Consider the following 16942-nt stretch of genomic DNA (forward strand, 5'->3'; position numbering starts at 1 on the left):
AATTTTCAAGTACAAAGCCGCTTTAATCAGATTTACTAACTGAATAGCTGAGAAATATTGAAAAGTTTATTTAACGTTGTAACATTCTTAATAATTTTTTTCTCTAATTCTGAGGTAGAAGAATTACATTGCTACATTAATATTATACTCATGGTAAACGTTTTAATTTACGTTATTTTTTGCACTTTGTGCATTTACTAGCTGTGCCTCACTGTTTTACCCACATTGCTGCTCTCCTATTGGTCTTAACGTTATGACGTGTAGCGTATAGACTTCCTTGATAAATGGACTATGTGACAGTAAAATAATTTTTCAAATTGGACCCGTGGTTCATGAGATTAGCGCTTTCAAACAAGCAAACAAACAAATGAACTATTCAGCTTTATAATATTAAGTATAGAATATACATAAAAGAATCATTAAGTAAATCTATGAAACTTAAAGCTTTAAAATTTATTTATTTAACTAGATTTCTTTTAGCAGCGCTTTTGAATCGCTTCAGAAAGCAGTTTCTACGGGGACGACGCAAATAGAAACTTTATAGTTAGGGGAAGACGTTTTCATATTTTCAAATGTTTTAATCCTAAAACTGATAGAGACAAATATTAAAATCCGTTCTCGAATTAAAATAATGTAGTAAATAACTAGCCCGACTTTTTTTGGTTGTTTTTAATTGTCTAAATATATAATTCAAAGGTGATTAACGGACTGACTGCATAGTGATCTATCAACGCACAGCCCAAACCATTGGACGGATCGGGCTGAAATTTGGCATGCGGGTAGATATTAGGACGTAGGCATCCGCTATGAATGATTTTGATCAATCAAAATAGGGGATGAAAGTTTGTACCAATAATAACCACGCAGGCGACGCTGCGGGCAGCAACATATTTTATAAATACGATAATTAACTTATTTATGTTTTTTTTGTTTCAGGTACAAACGGAACTATGTTATAGACTATAGTTAAGTTATACATAAATATTAAATAGTATAGTGGTAGTGTACTGATAGTTAAACAAACAGACAAAATGGGTTGCAACACAAGTTCTGACGCTAAGTCGAATAAAGAAGAGAAGGACTCACAGGAAAATCAGGCGAATGCGGTCACAGGTACGCATGACAAGCCGCTTGAACAAGTAGCTTGTCATCTTTTCAAACTTTAAATTATCGAAAAATATAATCTAAACCGATTTTAAGACGAATTAATTGACTTACAAGTGCGAAGTAATCTATATAAAGTACTGAATCGCTTTTGATAATTCTTTAAGGAGAAGAAAGCTATGTTATTCCTATTCGTATTATGCATATTTTTTAATCCGGTGTTTAAGAAATATCCGGGTTGTGTTTTTTACAATTAAACACTAACGTTGAAAAAAGATGAGTATTTTTTTATGTATTTTTGTATGTTCCACGATCCAATGTAAGTACTTATATTTATATTCACCGATTTCTCTACCAACAGGACCGGATTTCAAAATTCATTTTATATTCGAAAAAGTATGCCCCAGAGGTGGTCCCATATAAATTTTATTATTATGACCCTTGACTCCGGAGGTACATCATAAAAACTCTTTAAAAGTAGGTCGTAAGTTTATCCATTACCCACAAAGAGACATCAAATACTCTACTCTATAATATTAATTTAGATACTTATGTATTCAAATTAATATGATATATCTAATTTTGACCGCCTCCTTGGTACAGTGGTTGACGCGTGAGCGTAGAACCGAGGGGTCCTGGGTTCGATTCCCGGTGGAGACGAAGAAAAAAATGTCTCGGTCTGGCAGGACACAGAAGGCTGATCACCTACTTGTCCCTAAATAAAACCGATCAGTGAAACAGATGTATGCGTAATGCATCTGCCCCTTACCCCACTAGGGGACACGGGACTTCACTTATGTATTCCAATAACGTATCTAATAAATTGGATTATTGCAGTAACTTTATTAATTGGCGTAGAGATAATTACCTGCCTGAAAGCAAATACAGCAAAGCCGGGAAAGCCAAATAACATCTTTGATACATAATATGGGATCTTTATTGCAAAAGTTTGGAAGTTCGGTTGTTATAATAAAGTTTAAGTACACACATACACACATTGATATATGTATATAGACAGGCCTGACTTTGTTTGTACCTGCGGATGATTTTATCTTGTACTAGCTATATCCTGCGAACTCACTCGTGCGGAACGAGATTAAAATTATATGCTAATCTAGACTTGTTTTTATATCTTAATCAATTAGTATCCAAATATGATGTGCTTTCTTTTGTGAAACAAACGCTTTAGTCTTCTCTTTTATATTATTATAATAATTATAGCAGTATCTCATATTCTATTACTTTACTTATTATTTAAATAAAAACATCCATTTCCTAATAATTCAAGCTTGTAACATATTCAACATAAACAAAGAGAAACGTTCAAAATACAATCTTCTGCAGAATTGTTGATCTTCTATTACGTTCTAAGAAAGAACAATCTCAACATAACTTTAGTAATTTGCACAGGTGAGCTCGTTAAACTGTAATTCGTTTACACAAAGTAATACTAATCTAAAAGTTTTACTGTCTATATTAATTTCATCCATAATACATAGAAAAATAGTTAAAAAACTTATGCACTATAGCTTCCCAGTGTTTGTCTCGGCTCTGTCCAGTAGTAGTTTTATTTAATACTAGCTTCCCGTTGGCGGCTTCGCCCGCGTTTTCAAAGAAAAACCCGCATAGTTCCCGTTCCCGCGGGATTTCTGGGATAAACCCTATCCTATGTGTTAATCCAAGTTACACTCTATAAGTGTGCTTAATTTCATTGTAATCGGTTCAGTAGTATTTGCGTGAAAGAGTAACAAACATACACACACATCCATCCTCACAAACTTTCGCATTTACCTCTATAATATCAATAAGATTTAATCGTAACAGTTACATTTTTCATCGTCATTTGTGAGGCCATTTTGCATGTTAATGTCCAAGTAGGCGGGAAAATGGAGAAAAAAAAAATAACCAAAAATCGTTAAATTACAATAAACAATTCGCTCAATATTATTTAAAACGTAGCCGCGGCGTAGCACTAATAGCGAAGTGCTACGCCGCGGCTACGAATTCCTTCCTTAATCCTTAATAGTTAGTATAAAGGAAAAAGTTCGCTAATCAAGTTTGTATATCCCAAGAACTGAATTAATTTAAACTCAAAAGTCGGGCTTTATAAAAGAAAGAGTCACACTCATAATATGGACTGAATAGCTGATAGAAATAGATTTAACTAGAAAACTACGGAGAATGCTACGTCTTTTCTGAACAATATTATTTTCTTGTTATTATGAACTAATGCCTAAAGAACTAGGTAGTTAAATAAATACTTATTGTAGTAAGTAATATCGTATCATAATAACGTCTCATTAGCAGTGGCTTGATATTACGACATGTTCTTATGATACATTTAAAGGTGAAAAAAAAGTATATGCCAAATTGTGAAGGAAATTTCTACGCAGTAAGTAAATATAGAACATCTTACCTTTGACTTCATCGTAACGACTCATACATTTTATAAGATTAGAATTTAGGTTAAGTTTCATTTTAATTGCTCAACTCGACTATCTTACCTGAATGTTCTGGATTATCTTCATTACTTTAAGCCGCTTAATATTATTTAACGTTTAAAACGTTGCTAAGTTAAAGATTATATTTTAATTAAGTATCCTAAGTTATATAAAAACTGACTATAACTTTAAATAACATTAGATTACAGTACGAATGATTAGATTTTGTTTTTTCTGGGAATTTTACAAGAATTTAATATTCCTATTAACTTGATTAGGCTTTTATAGTTCAGAAAAACGCTGATTAAAGTATAAATTTGTAAAAGAATATCGATGGGAATATGTTGAACAAAAATGATAACCACGTCCCATTTATAAAAAAAATATCTATAGTATACTAAGTATACTAAGTACATAATATTTGGGATAAGGAAGAAATTTTTCCAAACGTTTCGCTTTGTAAGCTTACGAACTTTATTTGGAAGCGTTACTGTAATAACAGTGTAATTCATAAATTGAGCTTGTAAATTCTTATAAATCTGGCAGCCTCTCGCACTAAGGACTCGTCTCGAAGCGAATTGAGCAATAAAGAGAAAATAAAACCTGTCGCGGGTAGACAGAGATATAAGAAAGGTTATTAACCCCGATAATTTGTGAGGTTGCCAGTTTTTTGTTGTAAATCTCGTGAAAAACGACCGCTGTTCGTTTTTGTTTAATTTATTTTGAGGCTCTTGCGGTGGGTTAGGTTTTTATTAAGTTATTTACTTTAAATAGGATTAGTATTTAGTAATTAATCACGGAAGAATAGATAAATTATTATTATTTACATAAAGGCCTGTATCACTTCGTTTATATTTTATAATGTTGTACTTGTATTAGCTGTGTATTTGTATAATACTTTGTATTTGCTTCAAGATAAGATTAAAATATTCAAAGAATTTCTATAGTTTTATGTTATAGCAGAAAATTATTTCCTATTACAATATCTTGTGCCATCTATAATTGTTATTGTACTAATCTCAACACCCTGAACATAGACATTCATTGATGTAGTTTCTAATATAAGAACTAGATGGCGCTGTCATAATTATCCTGTAATAGTTTAGGTTTAGCGCCACCTACCAACTAGCAAAGCACTGTCAATTTTAAACGGACAATCTGTATATATTTATTTATTTATTACTGTGGCTAGCCAGGTTTTAAAACATACGACTTGTAGCTTCACTTAATTCCACGTGTATATCACAGATGGTGCTATTTTCAATTTGCACTTTTGGTTTCAGCGCCATCTATTGGTTGCAAAAGTAACTTCATTGTTGGTGCTACGTTTCGATTAGATTGCCAAGTGCTACGAAAATAATGCATTTAAATTCTAATCACGTAACGTGCTAATCTGCGAAGAACAAAGGTTACAATCATGTAATGCATAATATTATCTGATTAAAGGGCGTTTATACGATGTAAGAGTTAAAATGTAAAAAGCTAGACTACTAGTTCGTAATGTCGATTGAACAAAACTGTAACTATACAATCTAATACCACTAAAAGTGTCACTAATGCTATATCAAGTAATAATTTACAAGTGCAAAGAATAGTTTAAAATCTTAATAGTATTTCATTGATACGATGGATTATTCTGATTATACCCGTTTGTTTATCATTCATGTGAGATGTAAAGCTTTCTAATTAATCTAATTGGATATGTAGAGGTTTTTTTCACCAAATCTGTGAATCTATAGGCAAATTACTATCTTTATTTCTAAACTAGCTTTCCGCCCACGGCTTCGCCCGTTTTCAAAGAAAAACCTGCGTATCTCCCGTTCCCGTGGGATTTCCGAGATAAAACCTAGCCTATGTGTTAATATACGTTACCCTCTATATGTGTGCTAAATTTCATTGAAATCGGTCCAGTAGTTTATGCGTGAAAACCATACATACATACATAATTACAAACCTTTTCTCTTTATATAATTAGTATAGAAAAACAAACTGCGTGTAAAAATAGTTTTGTAATGGGAACAAATATACCTAGTTTAAGTTCTACAGGATGACCTCGGTTTTGTACGCATAAACCACAACCTTCAACTAAATAGCAACCTCTTGTTGTATGTTACGTTTAAAAATCGTATTAAACTTTACTATTTCTAATGTTATTACTGTTATCTTATTTATTAACTCACAAAAAAACAAATACGCACACGTACGAATAACTTGGATAATTAGTGCAGCAATTTAAATTGCTTAACTATAAGTAAATATATATATATATATATATATATATATATACTTATCAAATTTTAATATGAAATATTCTAATATGTTTTCATAAAAAAAGACAAGCCAGAATCATTTATATGCAAACTAACTCAGAGCAAAAAATGGACAATTTTTTATCGCAATATTTATGATTGAATTAAAAACTTTCTTTTCTACGGTTACTTATCACCTTTTCAATAGTTTTCAGTAGTGAATTTTGATTTTAAATATAATATTCTGCCTACGTATTATAGCTATTGTTAATAATATCTACATGTGCTACAGCACAGCTACGAAAACGTAGCAATTTCGTAGCATTACTTTAACAATATGATTTTGATACACCTAAGTTGGAATTAAGTTAAGTTAAGTGAAATATCTATTCACTGCTTATTTGAAGAAGGTTAGTGTTAACATAATAGGTATTTAATTATATTTTCGCTTTCAGAAATGGCTAAGCGTTTCCTCATCAGTTTTTTATGCCTTCCTCCAACTTTAATTTCGTCACGAAGTAGCTCAATTTCTTCAACTGTATCTTACTTAGATCTGAAAAAAATAATCAAATATGATTCAATGGTGAAAACGTTACAGAGAAAAAATATTTTAAAATAAATTATAATCTTTATATTATTTAAAGTAGGTATATTTTGTCCACAGCAAAAGGATCTAAATAGAAAATATAAAGATATCCACTGTCGCAATGCGGATTATACGAACTCCTTCAATTTTGTGTTTTCTTGTTTAAAATATACCAAAATAGTTTTTAACGAGGCGTCCATTACAACAGAGAATTTGGACAAACATGTCCATTTAAATATTTTAAGGTATGAGTGTTATAGTGATATTAAAATTAATTAAATGTTGAAACTGTATCAGGAAGAGGTTGTAAATATGATTTAGTTCATAAATAAAGGCAGCGTGCAAAGATTTCTTTTTTTGGGATTCAATACTTGTAAATAAAAATTCTTACAATTAAGAGCGCATATTCTATTTAACGCAAGTCAAAAACTCCGCGATCTATTACGATAGATCGCGGCTTGCGCTATCCTTTTACTATGAACAGCATAGGTCCACAGGAGAGCGCCGAGCAACATGTCCTCTCTCTGGAAAGGCTCGCTGCCGACTGATTTTAATCGGGTCACGCGCAGTGTTTTATAGTACTTTAAAAAAAATTGTAGAAAAATAATAGAGGTACCTTAGTTGATTTTTTAAATTTTATCTTATAAGTAAGACATTCTTTTATTGCAATATGTATAAATTATATTCAATAAAGTCAAATATCTTGGTGAAAATAATCATTTTGTCGACTATAATTTCTAAAAAAATTCACATTGTTCGGATTTTAATTTCGTAAGTTAGGAGTCCAAAATAAAAAAATCTTTTAACTAACTATTTTAATAAGGATCTTTGCAGTTAGTTAAAAATAATTGTGTGTTAGATCTGTCAGCAATTTCAGATATTTTTAGCTTCGAAATTGACACTAAAAGTGAAATCAAGTAATCATCGGCTCAGTTATCTTGATGGTATTCAGAAATACTGTATTAATTGAAAAAAACTCTTAACTAACTACATAGACAATAAAATTTCCTAAAATTATTAGTAATTCATATGTTTGTAAGATAAGTGGTTGATGGACAATCTGGTTTGAAAAATCACATATTTGAGCCAAACAGCGCACGGACCGCGTACACGGCCTTAAATGATTTCGTTGCCAACCATATTGATTAGAACAAATTACCTTTTCACACTAGTGACCGCTGTATTATTGGTATTAGTCTGTATTATTGCTGTATTATGTTTCGGTACAAAAATTAAAAATTACCTGCCTCGCTTTTTACATTAATAAAAAATATATAATACCACATAACATAACATAAGATACTAATTAGGATTGAATTTTATTTAATACTATTAATAGCATTTAATGTATTGTGTTTCCTAAATAAAACATTTATTTATCTATCTTTATGATAGTTACAAGATCACCAACGGTATAACTTCATATTACTACGTCGTAGCTCTCACCACTATGGGCTACGAACATATTATAATATTAGTGTGGCCTACACACTAATATTATAATATGTTCGTAGCTTGTAGCCACCTTGTAGCACACCTGGCGTAGCACTTTTAGGATAAATATGGTCTTGCGTGTAGCATTATTTATTAAGAATGATTTGTTATAAAATCCTTAAATAATTTAGTACGCTATGCATGCTTTCAGTTTGGTTTACTACAGGTTAACTAAATTTATTATTTTAGTTGTGTATAATTATATAACAATAATATAAAAGTCTGAGTCTCTTCATGCATCTACATGCTATATGGATATATTATATACGTGTTGATCAATACTAAATTAAACTAGCTGAAGATTTTCAGTAAAAATAATAAGTTTTAATATAAAAATATCATAAGAGACATCATAAGTGGAATTCTTTAGATATAAAACCATTTCAAAACAAGTCAGATATCAGAATTTAATTTTACATTGTTGTACAAAATTCATTTAATATCGTGTACTAGTGGTCCGCACCGGCTTCCCCTGTGGTACATATTTAAGTTTTCTCTACAAAAGAACCATCCTCGTACTTCAAGATAAAAAAAGAATTATCGAAATCGGTTTAGCCGTTAACACGGGATGCCGTGACAACGCGAAACGGGATATATAGATTAAACATTAATTCAAATAGAAAACATATTAATAGATATCTTCTTCTTATATATAAAAATGAATCGCAAAATGTGTTGGTAAGCGCATAACTCGAGAACGGCTGAACCGATTTCGATAATTCTTTTTTTATTATATTCCTTGAAGTACGAGGATGGTTCTTATGTAGAGAAAACGTAATTATGTACTACGGGCGAAGCCGGGGCGGACCGCTAGTTCTTAATAAAACAGACCAGTCATTTCAAATAAAAAGCATTATAAATTGTAGTTACAATATCTATACAATAATTAACCCTCGTATATTAAAACATCAGTATCACAATTCAAAGCGCTTAGAAATCTAGTCCACTGATATCCGAGATGAGTTTTACCATTGTATTCAGGAACAACAGTTAACATAACCTTTACAAAGAAACAATTAACACATTCAATAAGCAATGACTATAAATGCCATAATAACTTCCAACGTAAAGGTACGCGGATACTATAGGCCAGTTCACATAATATATTCATTTAACACTTTGTTGTGCATAAAAATAAATACATCTTATACAGGGTGTCCCACTATTGGTATACTAAGCGCGAAGGAACTTGTAGTTTTGCATACACTGATCACGTAAAAAATACATAAACAACAAAATTACGTTAAAAATTTTTTGATAATTTTTTCCTGAAAATCCATGTTTTCTTCTCTAGCTTCGCGCAGCCGTCATATACCGCTTCTCTAATGTGAGCATTTTGTCTATGAAAACATAATCACGTGCTAGTGGCAAAAATGGGCGGTTTGCTTGCTATGGGTGTACACATAGAGTTTTAAGATTTCATCTATATGAAAAAAAATGCGTCTGGAATTTTTTAAGTATTTTTGACGTACTCAGCATATGCAAAACTATAACCTCCTTTGAGCTTAGTATACCAACAGTGGGACACCCTGTATATAAAAATGAATCGCAAAATGTGTTGTTAAGCGCATAACTCGAGAACGGATGAACCGATTTCGATATTTTTTTTTATTATATTCCTTGAAGTACGAGGATGGTTCTTATGTAGAGAAAACGTAAATATTATGTACCGGGCGAAGCCGGGGCGGACCGCTAGTATTATAATAAATATGAAGAGTTCGTTTGTTTGTTTGAACGCGCTTATTTCAGGAAATACTGGTCAGATTTGAAAAATTCTTACGGTATTTTAGGTAGCCCCATTTATCGAGGAAGGCTTATTATCCATACTAATATTATAAATGCGAAAGTAACTCTGTCTGTCTGTCTGTCTGTTACTCAATCACGCCTTAACTACTGAACCAATTTGCATGAAATTTGGTATAGAGATATTTTGATACCCGACAAAGGACATAGGCTACTTTTTATCCCGGGAAATAGGATAGGTTTTATCCCGGAAATCCCACGGGAACGGGAACTATGCGGGTTTTTCTTAGACTGCGCGGGCGAAGCTGCGGGTGGAAAGCTAGTAGGCTATATATTATCATCGCGCTGAGACTAACAGAAGCACAGCTAGTAAATACATAAAGGTAACAATATGACATTCAATTTAAAGCACAAAGGGCGGCCTAATCATCTTTACCAGGCAACCACGGGGAGAAAGTTAAAATATCGAAATATGTCGAGAAACAATATTTTTGAAATGAAACATCATTTTGATAGATTTGAAAGATGAAAGAAGTTTCACTTCTGACAAGTGTGCTAAGCACACACGCTCTTTTTTAGATTGAGCTGAACGTATTAATAATGCAATAAAACACATAAAATGTTGCAAAGACAATTTTAATTAAAGCCCGTTTGTATTTATTAATGAACTGATTCAAAGTGAAACTTGATTCTCGTTTAAAATACTGTAATTAACGGGTAAAATAAATATTTTACTTTGGCAGAAAATATTTGTCGACAAAAATTAATCCGAATTTAATCTTTTCGTTAAAGATTATTCTTAGCGACAAAATGAAGAATAATAAAAACATTCCTTACTAAGATATATATGAAGACTTCTGAAATTGGAATATTAGACTGGGGTAGAAGCCTTTAAAAATAATGAAAAGATAAAAAAAATCGCAGTCGGATGAAACCCATTAGAAAAGGAGGGGAATATGATGAAAATAAAAGGAAAAATAAATTACGGTCAATCCGAGTTCGGGAAGTGGGAGGGGGGAGCTTTTAAGAAAAAAAAATGGTTTCTCTCGATTTCCGACAAAACTACAAGTCCTACAGAAAAAAGTTCAATGGCAAAGTTGTAGGTAATTAAAAGTTCTACAACTTTTGTATTCACAATTTTTTCACATAACCTCAAAATTTAGGTGAAAAATTCAAAAAAACAAGTTTTTGGTCTTTTATTTTTATCTACTTCAAAATTTATTGTTTTTCTACGAAATTTGGTGGAAACTTACTTTATTATGTCCCAAATACACTGTAATTTATTTGATTGAAAATATTTATTTTCTCGCCTTATTTTGAATTAATACCAAAAAAACAACCTAATTTTCAATCGAAAAGTCACCCGTCAAAATATCAGCTTTTTTCAAAAACTGGGGGTGCCTTTTATTCATTGAAATCTCTACTTTCATATGGTGTAAAAAAAATAAACACCACTATAGTAAATGTTCTCAGGAAATGAATACGAACAGTGTGATAATGAGATTTTACTAAATCAGGCACACTTCTCGAACTCTATATCTTCTCTTGTATCGGCTTTTCGGTAATATTTCAAAAGAAAAATAATTATCTGTTCTAATTTTAATATTTTACAGCATATTCAAAAGCAAAATGATGTCGATAAAAACATTTCAGGTAGTTCGAGAAGTGTGCCTGATTTAGTAAAAGCTAATTTTCACAGTATTTGTATGCATTTCCTGAGAACATTTACTATGGTGGTGTTTATTTTTTTTACACCATATAAAAGTAGAGATTTCAATGAATAAAAGGCACCCCAAGTTTTTGAAAAAAGCTGATATTTTGACGGGTGACTTTTCGATTGAAAATTAGGTTGTTTTTTTTGGTATTAATTCAAAATAAGGTGAAAAAATAAATATTTTCCGTCAAATAAATTACAGTGTATTTGGGACATAATAAAGTAAGTTTTCACCAAATTTCGTAGAAAAAGAATTAATTTTGAAGTAGATAAAAATAAAAAACCAAAAACTTGGTTTTTTGAATTTTTCACCTAAATTTTGAGGCTATGTGAAAAAATTGTGAATACAAAAGTTGTAGATCCTTTTATTACCTACAACTTTGCCATTGAACTTTTTTCCGTAGGACTTGTAGTTTTGTCGGAAAGCGAGAGAGACCATTTTTTTCTCTTAAAAGCTCCCCCCTCCCACTTCCCGAACTCGGATTGACCGTAATTTATTTTTCCTTACATTTTTATCATATTCCCCTCCTTTTCTAATGGGTTTCATCTGACTGCGATTTTTTTTTGTTTCAAAAATTATCTACTCTAGTCTATATATTTATTTATACAAAGAGATCTTCACTTATTTTTTAGCTCTTTCGCCCAATGTTAATTTTTTTATTACTTTAATATATTTATTTATTTACAGTTTATTGTGCTGGCTATATGGCTGGTATAACTAAATCCTTACTAGTCCAGCACAGAAGGCGTCCTCATCACTTAACAGTAATCTCTTCCAGGCAACCTACTGTGTGGAGAATATATCATGATATAAATAAATAATTCATTAGATTAAAAATATCAATTACAGTTTTATATCAAAAGCAAGGACCAAACATTTCTAAATTTAGACGACCGTGTTTACATCGATTCGAATCAAAAATGTTCAAATGCATTTACTGCTGAATCATAGCAAATAACTATAAAACCAGAGTCCATCCAAATACGAGACTAGTCGCGCATCTCAACCCGCCTCGGAAGGTTGCCAAGGATATAGGATTATATAAGGAAGTTTTCGTTTGAAAAACCTTAATATTAACTCGGGGCTCGATGCAATAGCATAGAAAAATAGAGCTATACGACGTTCATTTCATAATTAAATAGTGAAGGAATAATCAATCAATGTGCTACAAAACCAGTGAATTTCAACAATAATTGTAATTTAAATTCTTGGTGAAATACAACTATCTTGTGTGCCTTTAATCATATTAAAGAACTCGGTGTGCCACAAAATATCTTTCTTCGTTAATAAGTGACTCTTTACAGCACTTTAAAATCAAACTTTGGTAAAAAAATAATCACTTTATGTGCATCATGTATTGAATTCCGTGTGCAAATTATATAATATTACACAAAGTTGTGCTGTCAAAAAACCGATACAAATAACTAAATAAGTGACTCCTAAAACGCAATAATTCTTTTCACAAACGTATCAAATATCACTTCCTACCTCCTAAAAAACCATACACGTTTAATACTATTTGCATCCGACTTCCTACTTGCCTATACATTAAATATAAAATACCCAGTGTACACCGGGCATTACCGTTCCCTCCTCAGTCCTCAATCCTCACAGTTCTCGGGACCTCCGTGGTAAGCACACGCGCGATAGCCCCGGCATTCACCCCCGCGTCCCTCAAATCAGTAACGGTGGATTTTTTAAGGAAATACCTGAAAATCGTCGAGGACAAATTTTTCCCAGGTAAGTCAGCTACGTATGTGTATAGTTTAATTCATGGAATATGGATTCGTGTGCTGGTTGTAGAAAATTTTTTGGATGATGGGCGGAGTTTTTTATTTTTAAAGTTGTTTAACCGTGATGTTTTGATCGTGATGGTTTGGAACTGAATATGTATTGAAAGATTATTAATTAAATAAATAAAAATACATACCTATTTAAACAATAAATAAATAAATATAAAACAATACAATTTACTTATTCTAACAATTAAAATATAGTATAATGAGCGTATAAAAGGTGGAATAGAAAACGGTACCAGGAAAGCATAAAAGGCAAGGAATACTATTGATTTTTCATTGTTGGGTGTGATATTGATATTCATTTATAAACAACTAATTAGAATGGAGTAACAATAAAGCACTTTCTAAATCTATACTAATGTAATAAAGCTGAAGAGTATGTTTGTTTGTTTGAACGCGCTAATCTCAGGAACTACTGGTACTGTTCCGTTTTAAATAATTATTTTACTGTTAGATAGTCCATTTATCGAAGGCTATATAATATATCATTAGGCTAAGACCAATAGGAGCGGATACGGGCAAAACCGCGGGGCACAGCTATGTTATAAAAATCGATCTGATAATTTGATTTAAATTGTAAATTTATGTTGAAAGAATAATAAATATTATTTAAAGAATAATTGAAAAAGTTCTTCGCCACTAACCATAAAAATAATTTATAACGTAAATATTTTAGGCAATGCGGCTTGCGCCAACATCCTTAATACAAATTTGTACGACGCATGACTACACTGTTGAAATAAATTGAAAATAAAGTATCTTTATTTCAACAAAAAACATACAGTTAGCGTTATACATGGAAATGCTGTATCTTATTGCTTAAAATACAATTTTAACTTTAACTCTAATACCTAGACCTAACACCACTTGTAACTCAAGAACAGCTTAACAGATTTTGATGATCTTTGGCTTATTGAATGTCTCCGATTACATTGAGTCTTAAAAAATTGAAAAATTCCATAAACAAGGGCAGAACAAGGTGAGCAGCTAGTTTATAATAAAAATACGTATGTACTATGAAATAAATTTGAAATAAAAGAACTTTACCATACCAACATGAATGAGTGTGAATTTATTAATGTGACCTTATACTGATGTAGGTCAATTAGCAATCACTTGTTAAATATAAAGAAGTCGAGTATAAGATCGAGAATGAATTGAGGTCTTAGATGGGTTTAAAGTTTTTATGCTTTTATTATATTGAAGAACAGTTAAGTTTCTAAAAGATATAGTTTTGAGATGATTTTTGGTTATTAACTATAATCCAAGTTTTAAATAATTATATTTAAGAAATTACTAACAATTAGTGGACCTATGATGTTTTAATAATAAATGGATTAATTAATTAATAATACTAGGATTTCCAGAGGTTAAAATTAGAACAAAGACGACGACAGAAAGTGTACCATATTTTATAGTTCCACTGCAGGAATCACGATAAAGTAGATATTCTATCTATTTATTAGAAATGTGTTTTAAAAACAAAAACGATTTTCATCGCGATACGTGGAGGATATATTATATATTCTAAAAATATGATAATATTATGTTCTAGTAAACCGTTCAGTTCGTATTATTGGTGATATTGGTTATTAGCGACATCTATAATTTATTTATTTAGCGGAATAACTGACCAAAAACTTCAATGATCGAATGAAAGATGAATATAGGTTCAACGTAGAAAAAATAAAATTAAAACGATAATATCTGATAGTAATAATTTTTAAACCGTCATACTCGTTCAGAAATCAGATATCATGTTCCTCTATGTGTAGTATCCACTATAAAGTACTATATCACTTTATAGTATAAAACAAAGTCGCTTTCTCTGTCCCTATGTCCCTTTGAATGCTTAAATCTTTAAAACTACGCAAAGGATTTTGATGCGGTCTTTTTTAACAGATAGAGTGATTCAAGAGGAAGGTGTTATTATACAATTTATAAGGTTTTTGACAAAGCGAGCTAGTTTATATCTAAAAATAAAACATAATGAAATAGAACCGACCCACGCCCAAATCTCATTAAAACTTGCAACGATAGTTGTTGCTAAAGGTCAAGGATTACCTTTTCACAGGTGGGCTGTTCAATCAAATGTAATGTCAAACGAATCTGTACTATGATATATTATTTAGTTTCATAAATCTGTTATGTTCATAAGGGGAAAGGAAAATCGGGATACCTATGGCTCTTGCAGAAATTTTCAGTCCATAAAATATATCTACTATGAATAATCGGTAATGTACTACTAAATAGTATTTATATTATCCATGGTAATAGGTTAAAACTGTCGTTAAAAGGTGATTGTTTTTTTAATTATTTAACTATTTGGTTCTAATTCAGTGTCTTCACATTTATCGAGATTCTTTTATCTTTATATACAAAATTGGTACCATATTAAAGAAGCAATTGCTTATACAATTATTCAGTTTTGGTCTTTTTGTCTTAACCAATCTTTAACGATTTAAATACTTTTCATGTAATATTCATTTTCATTGTACCTACTCTCTTTTGTAATATTTTTTGTAATAATACAATCTAAAGAACGTGCTTTGTCTCAGACACTTCTGAACGAATTAAACCGAGTTGTATACACAATATAAACAGATTACTCGAAGCATATTTGCATACCATAACACAAGCGGAGCCGCAGGGCAAAACGTGTTTACCATAACTACTATTACCTTATATTTACCCAAGCAAACAGGGTTGCATAATGAATTCAGATATATTATTCACTACCCATATAATACCCTAGTAGGGTAATAACTTACTAAGAACAGATATAAACAGGGTTCTACACTTAATTATTTCTAATCTACTTAACTATTAAGCTTTTGCTTTGATCGATTTGGATAAAAATATAACGTTAGTTTATAATTATGAAAGACTAGCTGTGCCCTGCGGTTTCTGTACCTCGCGTTGATCCGCTCCTGTTGGTCTTAGCGTGATGATATAATATAGCCTATAGGCTTCCTCGATATCTAACACCGAATGAATTTTTCAAATCGGACCAGCATTTCCTGAGATTAGCGCGTTCAAATAAGCAAACAAACTCTTCGGCTTTATAATATTAGTATAGATTGAGATGTATTACGTTATCTATACTAATATTATAAAGAGGAAAGTTTTGTATGTATGTATGTATGTATGTAGGTTTTCACGCATAAACTACTGGACCGATTTTGATGAAATTTGGCACAGATAATCTTTAGACCCTGAGAAAGAACATAGGCTAACTTTTATTGCGAAATATGTACCACGGGCGAAGCCGGGGCGGACCGCTAGTACCTTATAAGATAGTAACTAGAATTTTTTACTTGAATATATGTATATCTGGTAAGTGTAATTAAGTAATTAAATAGGCCTTCATCTTTCGTCTATATGTGAAAATTTATCAAACTCTAAACAGCCTTGTATTTAGATAAACAACGTTTATGCAAAATTTCGCGTTGATGATATTGTAATAGGAACCTACTTGTGTTTTTCATTGATAATTGAATATCATTTCTTACCATTATCAATAACTAGAGGTCCGCCCCGGCTTCGCCCGTGGTACATATTTCGCAATAAAAGTAGCCTATGTCCTTTCTCGGGTATCAAAATATATCCATACCAAATTTCCTACAAATTGGTTTAGTAGTTTAGGCGTGATTGAGTAACAGACAGACAGACAGAGTTACTTTCGCATTTATAATATTAGTATGGATTATCAACGAAAATTATAATAAAGAAAAAGAATATTATTGCTTTATTTTCTATATAAATATTATGTTTACAATTAAATAATAATTAGGACTCAATTGAACTGCAC

General features: G+C 31.3%; 1 protein-coding gene across 2 annotated transcripts in view; it reads left to right on the forward strand.

Annotated features, from left to right (window-relative positions):
• The window catches only part of igl (IQ calmodulin-binding domain containing protein igloo), a 115158-nt gene that overhangs the window by 13572 nt on the left and 84644 nt on the right, over positions 1-16942 (forward strand). Inside the window, exon 2 of one of the 2 annotated variants that reach the window (XM_090117134.1) lies at positions 937-1113. In XM_090117134.1, coding sequence (XP_089973260.1) covers positions 1032-1113 — 82 coding nt within the window. In that variant the 5' untranslated portion in view covers positions 937-1031. Of the gene's footprint in view, positions 1-936; positions 1114-12956; positions 13073-16942 lie in introns of those variants that run through there. The other variant, XM_090117136.1, reaches the window with a different exon arrangement.

The sequence above is a fragment of the Colias eurytheme genome, chromosome 27, assembly GCF_061535395.1.
Source record: "Colias eurytheme isolate Ceu_HAF_F1 chromosome 27, ilColEury1 Martin Lab GWU primary, whole genome shotgun sequence".
Classification (NCBI taxonomy): Eukaryota; Metazoa; Arthropoda; class Insecta; order Lepidoptera; family Pieridae; genus Colias; species Colias eurytheme.